The sequence below is a fragment of the Corythoichthys intestinalis genome, chromosome 2 (genome assembly GCF_030265065.1).
Source record: "Corythoichthys intestinalis isolate RoL2023-P3 chromosome 2, ASM3026506v1, whole genome shotgun sequence".
NCBI lineage: Eukaryota > Metazoa > Chordata > Actinopteri > Syngnathiformes > Syngnathidae > Corythoichthys > Corythoichthys intestinalis.
Window position 1 is genome coordinate 43,305,755 of NC_080396.1, and position 15,958 is coordinate 43,321,712.

Here is a 15,958-nt window from a genome sequence, read left to right on the forward strand (position 1 = left end):
TTGGTCATAGTGGAGTTTGGAGTGTGACTGACTGAGATTGTGGACAGGTGTCTTTTATACCGATAATGAGTTAAAACAGGTACCATTAATACAGGTAACGAGTGGAGCCTTGTTAGACCTCGTTAGAGAAAGTTAGTCCTCTTTGACATCCAGAAATCTTGCTTGTTTGTAGGTGACCAAATACTTATTTTCCACTCTAATTTGGAAATAATTTCTTGAAAAATCAAACAATGTGATTTTCTGTTTTTTTTTCCACATTGTGTCTCTCATGGTTGAGGTTTACCCATGTTGACAATTAGGCCTCTCTAATCTTTTCAAGTAGGAGAACTTGCACAATTGGTGGTTGACTAAATACTTATTTGCCCCACTGTATAAATGCATTTTTTTTTTAAACATACTTTGGGGAAAAAGTGAAAAAACATGTCTTATATGTATCTCCTTCCAATGCTAAATCTGAATACATGAACACATTTACTGCATTGATGTTTGAACTATTATTGTGGCTCTGAAGACTTTGATACATTGTACTCAATAAGTCAAACAATGAAAACATTTCAAAAATACAAAAAACACCTTTTTTAATGATATGAGCACCAATTCGTGAATATTTCAAGAGCTACTGTTTAGTCGTTTTGGTGTGTTGCTAAAAGGGGTTAAAAAAATAAAATAAAAAGGGGGGAGGGGCAACAATTGTTGATTTTGTCGGTTTATCCCAACATACAATACTTTTAAAATGTTTATTTTGTGTATTAGTGTATTTTTTATTAATGTATTTGTTTTAAGTATGATCACTGTGCTGTCAAAGAAAAAGCAGTCGATAGGAAAAGCTGTGTTGTAGAACCAATCAAAGTTCAGTTTGCCTCAAATGAACTTTTTTGCAACATTCTTGTGATCTCTTGTAGGCTTATGCAATGATGCTGTCTCTCTCCGACAACAACCCTTTGCACGCGCCCTCCCAGAACTCTCTGGACGCTTGGCTGGGCATGGGAGGTGGGCCTTCTGAGACAAGTAGCTTTCACCCGCTCAACCACATCTAGACCCGAGAGAATAAAAAAAGGAGGTTGGTGTAGTAGACGGAGGGAGGAAGAGTACTTTGCATTGAGACAAAAGTGAAGTGGACACAAGTTGGCGTGAAGAGCGGAGAATTCAGTGTCACATGCATTCGGAGTGTGCGTGCGTGCGTGTAATGTGTGTGTGCGTGCGTGTGAGAGACAAGGTAGACTCTATGAGAAAGCACTGCTATAAACTCCTATTGATGTGAAGGACGCACATGATGAATGCTTCTCAACAGCATTGAAACTTTGCCGATCCTCCCCCAAGTGCGCTCCGTCTCACCTGGCCTCAGCGGATGGCTGTCGTGACACTCTGTAGACACTTAAATGAATTGTATGTCACCGAAGGCCCTGCGTGTGATGCCTGGAAGAAAAAAGGCACTGTAGCATTTTGACTACATGTCCACAAGGTGGCGGTGTTTCTCCCGAAGTGACACGTTTGGCTCCAGGTGCAACCCCTCACCGATGATGATTGTCATCGACTGCAGAATCAATAACAGCCCCTCACAAGTTGTGAGGGTGGATATGAACGATTACTGTACACAAACTGATGTTGTAATGTGCACAGCAAATGGTGATTTTAGTGTTGATTTCCCAGCCTGATCAAGCTGGTATTTGTCCAAAATCACCCTTGGGAAAACATGTTATTTCACTCGTAATATCATTTGCTTACTTTCCACTTAGATACCACAGTATTGTTTTGTTGTCGGCACTGCCGTGCTAAATTATTAATATAATTATTTTAGAGAAGGACCAAAATTGTATGATAATGTTACATGGTGTACAAAATAACTTGGATGTTCATAGCAAGGGTGACATGTGCCAAATAACCCATAGAAAATGTTTTGTTCTCTGACAATCATTTCATTTCCATTTGCTCCAATATATTTGATTTCAGAAGCGTGTGTGTATGTATTTATTTTTTGCTTGTTCACTCATTCTGTACGGGGTGGTGAGTCCGAGAATAAGGAAAAGTCCTAGTCTTTTTTTTTCCTGTTGTTGCTGAAGGAATAAACACCAGTGAGGGATTAAGAATCTCCACTTCTGGTGTGCCATAATGGAAAGAATCCATAAAAAGTTGTTTTTATTTATAGATGATAGTTGTAGCTATAGTGGCACTGTAATGTCCTGTCATGTTTAGTTTTCCCTCCATCTTCTGTCCTATTTCACCTGCAATAAGTATTATTGGGGGCATTTACCAATAAAGTCACAAAATGACTATAACACACACGATTACACAAGTACAATCTGGCAGGGTTGGATCTTTTATGCCCAAAAGCCCTAACCTATTTGTCCAACTGAATTAGGGGCCGAAAAGAAGAAGAAAGAAAAACATTTCTGCTACAACAGGCGTTAGAATTCTGCTGTTTGGTCCTTCATTCATACAAATCATCTTGTAATCATTGTTGACTAGATTGGACGTTCCCCCTACTTTTCAGGGCATCAAACCCATTCCATGCAGTCCACAAAGTCACGGGAGGGCATGACATCTTTTGAACTATAGATAGCTGTAGATAGACATCTTGGGTGGGGTTTCTCATCTTTTCCAACTTGGCCTGATGCTGTATTTTTCAAACTCGCACTTAATAAAACCACATGGGTCCAAGCCATACATCGATCAGGCTTAGGTCTCGAAGACTCATAACTCCGACAAAACGGAAGGAACACTGTACTTTTCTTTGGTTACACAAAGACTGCTGCATCATCTCGTTTTTTTCTAAAGACACATTTCTTTCTTGTTTGATGAATCTCTTCATTTACTTACATTTATGAAATGTAAAGATATGGGTCGTCTCTATGTAATGATTCATGTCATTTCATGGACTACTATAATAAGAATGTGCTGTGTAAAGGCATTGAAGGCATTGAAGCATTCCATTGTTCCCACTTCAGAAAGTATTCTGGCAGTTGGTTGTCAAGATATTAGAATACGGTTGCTATTTTCCCCCTCACTGTTACAGGAGACAAGAAATATTGATATTGTTTCCTTTTAATTGTATAGTATTTTAAAGATGGAAAAACAATGGTGCATTTGTCTGAAGGAAGAAAAAAATGTCATGGAAAAATATGGGTTTAAATGGATGGTGCTCGTTTTGTTTGGATCTGAGTTGTGTATCGCCTATGTTATGATTATTGAAAACTGACAAAAAAACAAAAAACAGATATTGTGCATGATGTGTTTAGCAGTCCTAATTATGTCCATTGGTGAATTGTGTATCAAATAAATAAAAAAATGGGGAAAAAAATGAGAAGAAGAAAAAAAAAGAAATCCGTAGATGCACTTATTGTAAATGTGGTTAGGTTTAGTATGTTTGACTTCCAAGTTTTTGACTGCCTTACACATTTGGGCAGGTGGCTCTTAAAGACGTAAAAGAAAGAATCGTGGGAGAAGACAATGAAAAACAAAGGATTGTAGAATAATACTGAACAATTCTGAAATTGCAGTTCTTTTGATGCTTGTGATTATTGAAGATGTACTTTAGAGAAATTTCATTGAAAAGACATGACTGATGTTAATTCTGTAGAATAGCAATGTATACCAAATGTAATCTTTCCAATGCTATGAAGAATTTATACATGAAATTGATATGCAATAAAACCTGTGTGCTTTTTAAATTGAATGCCCACCAATACATTTTATTTTATTTTTTGTTGGTGGCACAATAAGTGGTTAGCACATCCCCTCACAGTTCTAATTAATGGTTCAATCCGAGGCTCTGGCCTTCTTGTGTGTAGTTGACCTCTTGTCTCTGAACCTGCTTTCTTTTGGTAGCGTACAAGAAGACAACTGTTGCTTTTAGCATTTCCATGTTGCTTTCTTACCATCAATTATTCGTCTTCCATACGGTACCTCTTATCCTCACAACCCCTCGTAGGGTGCTGGATCCTATTCTAGCTAGCAATGGGCAGGAAATAAGGTGCACCCTTAACTTCCCAGCCAATCACATGGCACACATAGACATACAACCTTACACACTCAACAACTACACTCTAGGAGAATTTGGAGTGTTCAATCAACCTGGCATGCATGTTTTAGGATATTGGAGGAAACCAGAGTACACATGCAAATTGTATGCAAACTCCATACACGGGTAGCTCAGAGCCTGGCATTGAACCATTAATCTCAGAACTGTGAGGCATCTGGTTAAACCAGTTTTACACCGTTCAGCCCTTGCTTCCCATCATATCTTGGAAGATGTCTACATATTTGCAATTTAAAAATGCAAAATTTGGACCATATAACTGAAAGTATTCATTTTTACATTTGATAGAAGATGGAAAAATCACTTCGCGGACACGGAAGGAGACAGAGCTGGTGCATGGGGTTGAGAAGTTCTTACTGGTAATGGGAACCTGACATGGGCTGCTGGGTCTTTGCACAACCAGTATCAGAGTTTGATCCGCATAGCCGGCAATAAATCAAATTCTTTTCCAATGAGGGTTGGACTCCACCAAGTAAGCCCTTATTAGGGGCTCTGTTCATAACCTTCATTGACAGAATTTCTAGGTTATCCCGAGGCATCATGGGGTCCGGTTTGGTGGGCTCGGCAATTACATTTCTGCTATTTAGAAGATTATGTAATTCTGTTGGTTTCACCAATTCCTGACCTCCAACTCTTGATGGAGCAGTTAGTAGCATTGTGATGCAGTTGGGATGAAAATCAGCATCCCTAAATCTGAAGCCATCGTCCTCAGTCGGACAAAAAAGTGGAGTCTCTCTAGGTCACAAATGATGTCCTGCTCCAAGTGAAGAGTTAAAATTATCTGGGTTCTTGTTAAAAGATGCAAGAAGAATGAGTGTGAAATCAGCAGGCAGGCTCGGTCATCCAAGAAGAACTCAACAGTCGAGCAATGAGGCGAGCCAGATGATGTGGCCAGGGCACATATTCAGGATATCCTGGATGCCTCTTGGTGAGGTGCTTTAGGAATATCCTACTGGGAGGAGACCCCAGGGAAGACCTAGGACAAACTGGAGATCTGGGAATGCCTGTAAGAGCACGATGAAGTGGTCAGAGAGAAGGACTAGTCAGCTTCCCTGCTAAAAGTTGCTTCCCCTGTGATTCAAACTCAGGTAAAGTCAGAATGGGTGGATTGATAGAAAATAATTTGTGGTGGTGTCCAAAGATTCTTTTTACAACATGAAAAAAACAAGTATTTTTGTTTCTGTCATTTGATTTTCTCAGTATGACAACTATGTCAATACAGTACAGTGATCCCTCGCTACTTCGCACTTCAAACTTTGCGCTCTCAGTCCATCACGGATTTTTTTTTTTCAATTAAAAAATGAATAAATACAGATGAGCTGTCACGTGCCAATCGCGTAGTCTCACTCTCCCTTTCTTTCCCTGCTATTTGTTGGTCAGGCAGTGCACTGGAATTGCTTATAAAAGTTAAAGATGATTGACGGACAGTTAAGGTTTGATCTTGCCAGAGACGCTGGTAAACCGAGATTTCAAAGCGCCGCATGCGGTAACATTATTTATCTTGTTAAACAGTTGCTGTGTAAGTGAGCAGCTAGCGCAGATTTGAGTGCACTCACTCAATTAAGCATTTAGTGAAGAAAAGCATTTTTCAACTTTTTAAAAAATGGGTTGTGCGTCTACTTTTTTCTTTTTTAAAAATAATTTGGTGAGACAGTAACATGTTTAAAACTTATCATAATAATTACATTTGAAGTGCTTAAAAACCATATATTAAATTATACACACAAGTTTTTTTTTTATTCTACTTTGGGGGAAAAAGAGGAAAAACATGTCTTGTATGTATCTCTTTTATATAATAAATCTGAATAAATACATTGAACACACACACACACAAATAAATAAATAAATAAATAAAAATTTTAAACATTTGGGAAGGGTGGGGGCGCCACGTCGCGATTTTTCACTTATTGCGGTGGGCTCTGGTCCCCATTAACCGCGAAAAATGAGGGATCACTACACTTCTACTTTCAATTCTTTGTTCTCCATTAAAAAATAAATAAAATAAAAAGTACAGTACCACTTGGTGAAATAAAAGAACTTATACCTGAATAGAAATAGCAAATACTATATTTTCTTCCTCTCATTATTTCGTGCGTGTGTTACGTTATTGGTTATACTAATACAGTACTTTGCATCATAAAGTTGTCAGTTTTTCTTGAGCACTCACCAGGTTAGGCGGACATGCCAATAGGTGACTGTCCCTTTAAGAGGGAGCTCAAAGGCGGAAGAGAAGCAAGTATTACTATCAAAACATTATTGGTACGCAATGGGTGATGTTGCTTTCACGACATAACAATTCCACCCTTGTGTCGTTCGTACAGTAGCTCCTTCGTAAGCATGCTTCAGCTTAACGACACAGTGGAGCCCGAGAGTCCGGGAGCCGCGGTTCTCCTACCGGCCGAGGCTGAGGAAGGAGTGGAGGTTGCATTCACGCCGCTGGAGGCCGGGCGTAGCCTGGGACACGGAGCCTCTGCAGCTTGCTGCGGGCCGCTGCAAACGCTGACGCCTTTCCACGTACAAAACCCCACAATGCAAGCCAAAGTCAAGGACTACTTTGTGTTCCGGGTACGGCGTCCATGTCATTTACACTTTGATTCGTCATGCAAAAAGCTTGCTCTCCTATCTCCAACTCAGTCACTGCTGGTTGTGTAAAATGCGGCGCGGAGGAGTAGTGGTTAGTACATCAGCGTCACGGATGTGAGTGTATTTCTCACAAATTCCCCAAAATAGATCATTCTAAATTCTGTTATTCTCATTGGTCCCCATAGATAGCACAGTAGACATTTGTAAAGAACATTCTTCCTTTATAGGAGATAAGTGAGGTGATGGTGATAATGTAAGTGTGATGAGGTTGACCCATGATGTTTCATGTTGATGTCAGCCAGGTACCATTGAGCAGGCAGTAAGCGACATCAGGACTGTGGCTCTTCCCTCTGAGGATGGAGAGGTGCTAAGCGTCTGGCTTCTGGCGCAGTAAGTCTTAATTCTTATCATAAACCATGCCATTACAGTTTATCAGATGTACTCAAACCAGTACTTTTTAGCTCCAAGACCTAAGTTCTCACTAAGGACCTACTGTTATTTCAAAAGAAAAAGATTTGAGATATTTGTGATGTATCTTAATAATTTAAACAAATTTGCTAAAACCTTTGGCTTTTGTTTTTTTTTGGGTTTTTTTGTTACCCGAAGTTGATTGGGACTGGTGAGTGTTATTGTTGTTATGAAATGGTGCATCATCATGTCAGACTGACCTGCCAATCATATGCGCAGGATTGACCACTGGAATAACGAAAAGGAAAGACTTGTCCTAATCACAGACAGGTAAGTAATAAAGCTCAAGTCATCAGTTTATCATCACATTATTTCTGTTGAAACAGACATGCACCACACACACACACACACACACACACACTTTTTAAATAGTTGCCTGATCGACTAAAGGATCTGTCCTGTAGTGTTATTAAGATTAGGGTGGGGCATCGTTTGAATTTGAACGATTCCGATGCCACGTTTCGGTTCTGGTTCCAACTGATTCTCGATTCCGATTCTTTTAATCGGCAGGGCAAAAAAAAAAATTGCATAGTTTATATTAATTTCTTAACTCCTCGATTATTTTTTTAAATTATTTTTAAAATTTTATGAACTTTCAATTAACTATGAATTTCTCACAGGGCTATTTTTAACTTGTATATAAATATCAGTCCTTGAACTTGAATATGATGTGTCTTTCCACATTAGTGGACTTTCACAAAGATGTTTATTTTTCAAAAGCTCACCGAGAAAACATTGACACATATTCTTTTGCCTATGTTTTAGAGTGTCTTATGCTGCAGGCATTTTTTACATGTTATTGAGCTCCCACTAATGGGCTAACCTGGTGCAGAATATGAAACAAATAAACAAAAAAGCAACTTTTTAAAACCGGTTCAGATTTGCAGCGGTACAGTTTAAAATATAAAACCATTTTTGCTGAGGAAAATGATCATATCTGCCTTCTCAGACAGTAAGCGTGAGCGTTCTGGATACATAGTGTCTCTTGCAGTAGAGAACACACAATCACTGGGTGTAGATAAAGCTTCAATGCAAAAATATGAGAAAGCGAGAAAAAGTCGCAAATATTACTTTGGGGTAAGCCGCTGCACACTTTAGATACATGTACCTTAGCTGGGAGCCACGACGAAGCATTAGTGTGAATTCTATTGATTATAATTTAATGTAGATGAGGCAAAATAATGAGGATTTCGTGATTTGTAAAGCCGATTCTAAAAAGATGCTTTTAATACTGTTGATTTTAATGGAGGCGGCAGCGCACTACATAGAGTACGTAGCTGCTTATATACAGTAGCTACATTAGCCTGATGTAATAATACGTCTTATTGTGATACTATTCCATCCATCCATCCATCCATCATCTACCGCTTAATCCGGGGTCAGGTCACGGGGGCAGCAGAAGACAGACATAATTTATTGTTTTACCTACCTGGTTCTGACTGCAGCGGGTCAAATACGCGGCACTCAGCTATGCACTATTCGGCATTTGTATTCTATGAAGCCGGAGGCGTTGAATCATATTGGTTGTGCAGCCACCTTTGCATGTTTGCATGCTGTGTTTCAAAAAACGCACTGAGCTGACTGGTCATTTTTCTTTGTGATGTTGAGCCAAACTTTTGAGAGCCGCCGCATCGTGTCCATGGTTGAAATCAAGTTGCAACGCACAAACACGGGCTTCATGTGGCTGCTTCTTTGTGGTGTCCGGCAGTCACATTTTTTCCTCTCAGCGGCCAGGGCACCAAAACATGGAATTGAAATGTAAACATTTGAACGGTTCCAGGAGCATCAGAGTGTTTGTCCTGGATCCCATCGATGCTCGATGCCCAACCCCTAATTAAGATGGTGCATTTTTCACGAAGAAGGAAATGAAACCCCCCACAAGAGAGTATCAATCAGTTTCGGAGCAGCCTGTAAAGAACTTATTGCCTTGGAACACTGCTCCTAAATCACCAAAATCAGCCCCCCCATAATGCCTTGTCTGTGATGTCTGAGCCAGGACTGTGCATGAAATTCACTGCACAGCCGCACAAAAAACAAACGTATGGTACTATTAAGCAGCAGCTTTCATAGTAATATTTTATAGGTTGCTGTTATCAAAAGGAAAACCTTTCAGAAAAATAAAACAAATTCAATGATCTGTTCAAGTTGGGGTTGGGAACGGCTTAGTTTTTTTTGTTCATAAATTAGTATACGGTCATGAATTCAAATATTGTAGCAGAATACTGCGCAGGACAGCTAAAAAAAAAAATCCTCTCACCCAGCACCCCAACCATACAAACGGCCTCTAATTTTGTAAACGTAAATGTTTGTTTTGCATATATCTTCCCAAACTGTTTTAGGGTTAGAGTAACACTTCAACAGCACACCAGTGAGTTTACTAGCCCCAATTAATATAGGCAGACATGAAACTACAAAATACCATCACAGATCAACAGAAGAAGTTGGCTGAGTTCCTCCCGTCTCTGATAACAAGGAAATTCAAGAGGGTTAATAGATTTGTTTTCGTGCTATTTAAATGGGCTAATATAGCATTACAATAAAGTGTATAAACATTCACTGATTCTTTACCTGCAAGTTGGCTTTCCTTCTTTATGTGACACTGTCACACATCCGATTTGTGGGCTTTACAAGATTGGCCTAGAATCAATATTGAATGAGGGGAGAATTTTGTATGACTGCTGACAGGATTTTCAAATTCTGCAGTAGAAATACCATTGTTTATTTCTTCATAGAAACCCTTTGACCATCTCAGTGACATGCTTCCATCACAATGCCCTAAGTGTAAAGAATTACAATTTGGCAGCAACTGTGATAAAACAGGTTTTTTTGGAGGTTGGGTGTGTCTTAATGAGCCAATCCCTCATAGAGCCGTATAACTACTGCGTTAATATGACTTGTGGCTTTTGTTGAAACTATAACCAGTGCGCTGGATTTTGCCAGCTCATTCCTGCCTGTGTTCTGCCGTTTCCTCTCAAGCCTATCCCACTGGTTGACTTGCTTCTATTAGGGAAAAGTTTGGAGGGAAAAAGTGACCATCCTTAGGTTAAAGACAATCACACAAACACCCTCCAACCAGTCGTCAACATCTTCCATTATTGTCAGCAACTAATTCTAGTAACATTTTTGGCTAATGAAAAGATCTGCTAATAGTGCTTATCTTGGGCCGAGGAACTGCAGTGATCCCTTGCTACTTCTCACTTCAAACTTCACGCCCTCAGTCCATCGCAGATTTTTTTTTTCAATTAGAAAAAAAAAAAATAAATGCAGTATTTTATAGCGGTGTCCCGATCCGACCACGTACTCTCTCATTCTCGCTCCTAACGCTTTTCTTGGTCAGGCAGTGCACTAGTGTTGCTTATTAAAGTTAACAATGATTGACAGACAGTTAAGGTTTTATCTTGCCAGGGACGCTTGTAGGCCCGAAACTTCAAATTGCCGCATACGTCAACATCGTTTAACTTGTTAAACAGTTGCTGCGGCAACTCATTGTGTGTAAGTGAGCAGTTTGAACAGATTTAAGTGGACTCACTCAATGAAACATTTAATAAAGATAACCATTTTTCTCGGTGGGACAGTAAGTGGGGAGAACAAGTATTTGATACACTGCCAATGGGTTTTCCCATTGGCAGTGGGTTTTCCCATTGGCAGTGTATGAAACTTATCGTAATTATTACATTTGAAGTGCTTATGTGCATGTCTTATATGTATCTCTTTCCAATGATAAATCTGAATAAATACATTGAACACACACAAAATATTTTTTGTGAGGGGGGGCACTACTTTGAGGTTTTTTCACTTCGCGGCGAGTTCTCGTCCCCATTAATCTCGAAAAAATGGGATCACAGTATATAAAAATAGTTGCTTGGCTGCCGCTTTCAAACAAATTCTTTTCTTCTGTAAATTTGGCCATCGTAATTGCTACGTCACTGGCTGAGAAATTCAGTGTAGACATGGTTACTGTATACTAACTCAGCTGTTTTGTACTAGTAGGCAAAAGTGCAAAGCACCTCATTAACATACAATTTTTATTTTTTGGGGGGGGGGGGGGGGGTATGTGACCAGTTTATTTAGAATTTACAAGCGGTACCTCGACATACGATTGCTTCGACACACGATATTTTCGACATCCGACGTAAACTTTGACTCGCCATTTGTTTCTACATCCGACGGAATGCTCGAAATACGACGATTTATGACATTGTCGCAATTTCATTGTTTTCCCGCAAGATGCGCACACGGCGGATTTTCTTGAGATAAATCAACATGGGTTCCAAGAATGTTAAAGCATGTGATGAAAAAAAGAAAACAGGTGAGCCTTACCGATGGAAAAATATGAGCGTGGAGTGCGCGTCGGTGAACTGCTTGACAATACTCTTCCGACCTCTGTTTGCCAGTCTTTATAAGTAAAGGTGACAAACATTTCTAAAGAGTTCGCCAGCTTCGTCAGGTTTTTAATCATTTATTTTAGAACATGTGCAAAAAAACACGCCAACTGTCTGCAAAAGTAGGACGTTAAAAGTAAAAGGAATACTATCTCAACTGCACTCTCTCACTCTGCCGCCAGTCCCGCGGTGCGTTCAGGTACACAACACAAAATACGACTGCCACATTAGAACCCGATTTGTTAAACAGTTATTTTTATTATTATTATTATAATTACTATTATTATATTATTGTTCCGATTTTTATTCAGGAAGTATTTGATTTGCTCTTTGCTATTTGCAATATGCAACAGTAACAGCAGTATTTATTAAGGATTTAGTGTAGGTTTTGGGGCTGTGGAACGAATTAATGGAATTATAATGTATTCTTATGGGAAAATCCTGCTCGACATTCGACCACTTCGACTTACAAACAAGGTCCTGGAACGAATTTACTTCGTATGTAGAGGTACCTATGTACTTGGTTAATTTTGTGCTTGATAACAAACTGCTGTATTTGTATGCAAGTGTTAAAGCGTTAACTTAAAAAAGGTGTCCCCCTTATATTTCGATTTGATTTACACTTGCAGGTCCTTGCTGGTGTGCAAATACGACTTCATCAACTTGCTGTGTCAGCAGGTCGTCAGAATCTCGCTCAACGCCGTTGACACCATCTCAGTCGGCGAGTTTGAGTTCCCACCCAAATCCCTGAACAAGTAAGCAGGCCTCATTTGACCCTTGATTAAAATCTTTTAATCTCTGCATTTTTGCATTGTATCTGGAAAAACAAAAACAAAAAAAAATCGACAACATCAGTCATACGAAGTAAAAATTTCTATATTTCCTATTGCGACCACTTAGTATTCAAAAATCAAAGTAAACTGCTTGGGGATCATATATGAAGGAATACAGCGACGGCAACAATTACGGTTTTGCATGTTTGTGCGCTACTTCTCAAAGAAGGCTGTGTGTTATAGGAGAGAAGGTGTCGGGATTCGCGTCCAGTGGGACAAACGTCCCCGGGCCTCTTTCTTGAACCGCTGGAACCCGTGGTCCACAGATATGCCCTACGCTACCTTTACTGAGCATCCTATGGCCCACGCAGATGAGAAGGTTGCGTCCCTCTGCCAGGTAAAATCAACTTTGGTCTAGGTTTGCCCACATATTATGGACTCTCACTCTGCACATGAGGGGAAGCACAACCTCAAAAGTCAATGACTATTCGTTTCATCATGTTGGATTTGATTTGTACCTTGATTTTGTAAGTCAACCAAATAGGCAACTTTGTGATGAAAGGCTGCACCCAAAAGTGAAATTACCATGGATGCTTTTAGGGATTTCACCAATCCGATCACCTGATCGAAAATCGGGCCATTTTTCAGAGGACTGGAATCGGGTAAAAAGGATTGGGTTTTTAGTTGTTATATATATGGTGGAAAACACTCAGGTAACTTGAAGTTCTGCTCTGAGACCCCAAATTTGGCCAAACTCAAATTTGTCCCATATTCATTTGTGATACATCATCTCAATTTTCTGGGGGAAGAAAAATTTGGGCGTTGAGATTTTCCTTTTCATATATTTACCCCTTTAAACGTTTTTCTGTTGTTGTTGTTTTTAAATTTTTCTTTGTTTGGATCAATTATTTATCATCTAAAATATTGGGGGGAAATGCGCCGGTAACAAAAAAAAAAATACAATCAAGCGATAGTTATGAGCTAGATATCCGTGACTTTTTTAAAGACGCCATTTTTTTCATTGTGACGTCATTTGTTTAAAAGTTTAAAATATGCGAGTGAATAATTTTTTAAAGTCTTTTTTTTTTAAACTAAATATTAGACATCAATTCATGATTCTAAGCTAAAAATGACAGACATTTTGAATAATAAATATAATTACTTACCTTCTTTTTATGGCTAGGTTGAAACAAAAGCGGTTGCGTGACATCTGTAAACGGGGGTTTCCAGGGTAAAACGGACAAATTGAAAATAGTTCGGGGGCTTAATGCGTCATGAATCTCATAGACATATTGTTCTATCACGGCCACGTTGTGTTGAAGAAACGTATGCGGCGAGCCGTTGCCGACCATTACGGTACGTGACGTCACCATTTTGTTACGGTAATACTTCACTCTGATCGGCCGAATGATTTCGTCTGTGTTAAATTCTGCTTTTTTCACTCTTCATAAAGCACAGAATTTGTTGAACTTATTTGAGTCAACGTTTATTGCAGCTCCGCAACTCGGACCATAAAAAACGTAACAACACAGACTTCCTGTGTGTGTCCGTTAACTATATCTGTCCCTCGGGAAACTCAAACCCAAATAACAATAGTTCCTATTGTTAGTGTCGTGTCGACAGCGATGAGCTCTCTCGGATTTCCGACTTACGTTCTCACGTTCATTTTACCATATTAATCCATGGAAGAAACATTTATTCATCATGATGAAACGAGCAAGTTATACAGCAGCCTTTAAAAGAAAAGTCACATCTGTTTTTTTTTTTCTCCTAGATTCTGGTAAGTTGGAGAAGTTGTCAAATCATATTATTACCGTAAATATTGTCAGTTTATGGTAATGTTTTGAACTACCAATATGCTATGCTTGTGCGGTGTTTCACCAGTCAGTAAAATGACATTTCTGTATCTGTACACGAGCTTTGTTTTCTTGTATCCTTCTATTTATTGGTGCTAAAATTAGGGTGCGCGTTATAAACGGGTGCAATACTTTTCCCTAGATTTTACAAGTAAATTTGGGGTGCGCATTAGACACGGGTGCGCCTTATATTCGGGAAATTACGGTATTCCTTACATCGAACAATAAAAACGCAAAAAAACACAAAACTGGAATTAAATAATGATGAAAAATAATCATATAATGCAGACCAATGGAAATTTAGTCAATACACACAAACAGTAGGCTATGTGCCAACTAAACATTTTTATAAATTACTGTTATTCCTACTCAATTGTTATTCTCTTCTTCTAGATTACACGCAAACAATAACCAAAATAAAATGACAAACGATTCAACCAGCATTTTCCTAAACGCAGCAGTTCTACATTTCCCATAATGCCTAGTGCAGCTTAGCTCACTGACAGCTATCCAAATAGCGAGCATCGGTAGCTAAGGCAAAATTAAACATTGCTAAAATGCAACACCAAACGAGATTTTACAGATCGCACCAGTACAAAGCTCCGACAGAAGTCACCAGTTGCCAAAAAGTAAGTTTAGCAAGTGTACCTGTAGCCTGTTGGGTCCTGTCAGGACGAAGGTTTGTTTGTCAATGAGAATTGACAGTTAACGCCATGATAAAGCAAGTCTGTGACTGTGCACGCATGCGCAAATTTGTAATTAAAGTAGAATAAAGGCATTTTCAACTACTCTTTTGGGTACATGAGCATTTGATTATATACGTATTGATCGTAATAAAAGTCTTAACAACTGGGCAGGCTCTCTGGGAACACATCACTGGCAGCACAGTACTGTATTTTTTTTGTGCAAAGTGTCAGTCAATTTCAACACACGCTAATGTGTCCCATGACACATTAAAACCAGACATTTTCATGAATTTATAAAACCCTGCCGGACAGGATGTAAAAAGTGGACATGTCCGGGCAAACGAGGACGTTTGGTCACCGCCGTGTATTTATTTATCTGTCCGCCTATGTACTTGTGCAGCTGGACAACTTTAGGACCCAGTTGGTGCAGGCGGTGAAGAGAGCCCATAAAGAGCACCCCATCCCTGGTCGTGCCAATGGAGTCCTGATCCTGGAGAGACCACTTCTCATCGAGACCTACTTGGGGATAATGTCCTTTATCAATAATGAGGCTAAATTGGGCTATTCCATGACTCGTGGCAAGATTGGTTTTTAGAGACGGTTTTCCCAATGGGAGAGGAGCCTTGTTTGTCTGTGTGCAGCTCAAAGATCGTGAAAGTGACACGAAACAAGTTGTTTGCATCAGACGAGTGGTCAGCCGGCTGAAGACTTGCATGGACTGTCTACTCATTTGTTTTTAGCACCCGTCTCTTTCCTTCAAGACTTGCATGGACCCTTTGACTGTATGGGTATGTGACAAATGTTTGAGGAAAAATAAGCATTTGCTTCTGCCTTATTTCTTAAATTCTGTATTACAATCTTTAACTACTTATTTTAGCGTTAACTGTTAAAAGCCAAAATCATTGCCAAAGATTTGCAGTGGTTTTAAGTGCAGTGCCAAGTGTTAGATGAAACAATGCGATCACGAGGGCACCGTGCAGATTCTTGGAATGGGAAATATATATGTGTCAAGTCACATGTTTAAGTGGAATAAGAATTGCTAGGGAAGTGATGATGACCACTTTCATTCTAACAACTCGGGCTTGTTTAATGTGGGATATAAAATTCCTCACACTGGAAACAATAAATTGTCCTATGTGACCTTTTTCTTGTTCTAATGTTTACATTTCCATCG

At 39.4% G+C, this 15,958-nt stretch overlaps 2 protein-coding genes across 4 annotated transcripts in view; both read left to right on the forward strand.

Moving 5' to 3' along the window:
- prdm16 (PR domain containing 16) overlaps positions 1–3,727 on the forward strand; it is a 193,275-nt gene extending 189,548 nt beyond the window's left edge. For all 3 annotated transcript variants that reach the window (XM_057817972.1, XM_057817965.1, XM_057817981.1), the window contains one exon: positions 903–3,727. In XM_057817972.1, the coding sequence (XP_057673955.1) occupies positions 903–915 (13 nt within the window). In that variant the 3' untranslated portion in view covers positions 916–3,727. The remainder of the gene's footprint in view (positions 1–902) is intronic.
- Positions 3,728–6,200: 2,473 nt separating this feature from the next.
- tprg1l (tumor protein p63 regulated 1-like) lies at positions 6,201–15,927 on the forward strand. Its single transcript, XM_057826402.1, has 7 exons — positions 6,201–6,268; positions 6,358–6,601; positions 6,918–7,009; positions 7,307–7,357; positions 12,099–12,224; positions 12,486–12,639; positions 15,185–15,927. The coding sequence occupies exons 2-7, from the start codon at positions 6,374–6,376 to the stop codon at positions 15,377–15,379; spliced, it is 846 nt and encodes a 281-aa protein (XP_057682385.1). The 5' UTR covers positions 6,201–6,268; positions 6,358–6,373; the 3' UTR covers positions 15,380–15,927.
- Positions 15,928–15,958: the final 31 nt, after the last annotated feature.

Bases quoted from the DNA above. Each gene is read 5' to 3' on its own strand.
- tprg1l (XM_057826402.1), top strand. From the start codon at position 6,374: ATGCTTCAGCTTAACGACACAGTGGAGCCCGAGAGTCCGGGAGCCGCG. The intron at 7,010-7,306 runs GTAAGTCTTAAT...TCATATGCGCAG, and splicing joins AGCGTCTGGCTTCTGGCGCA to GATTGACCACTGGAATAACG. The intron at 12,640-15,184 runs GTAAAATCAACT...GTACTTGTGCAG, and splicing joins AGGTTGCGTCCCTCTGCCAG to CTGGACAACTTTAGGACCCA.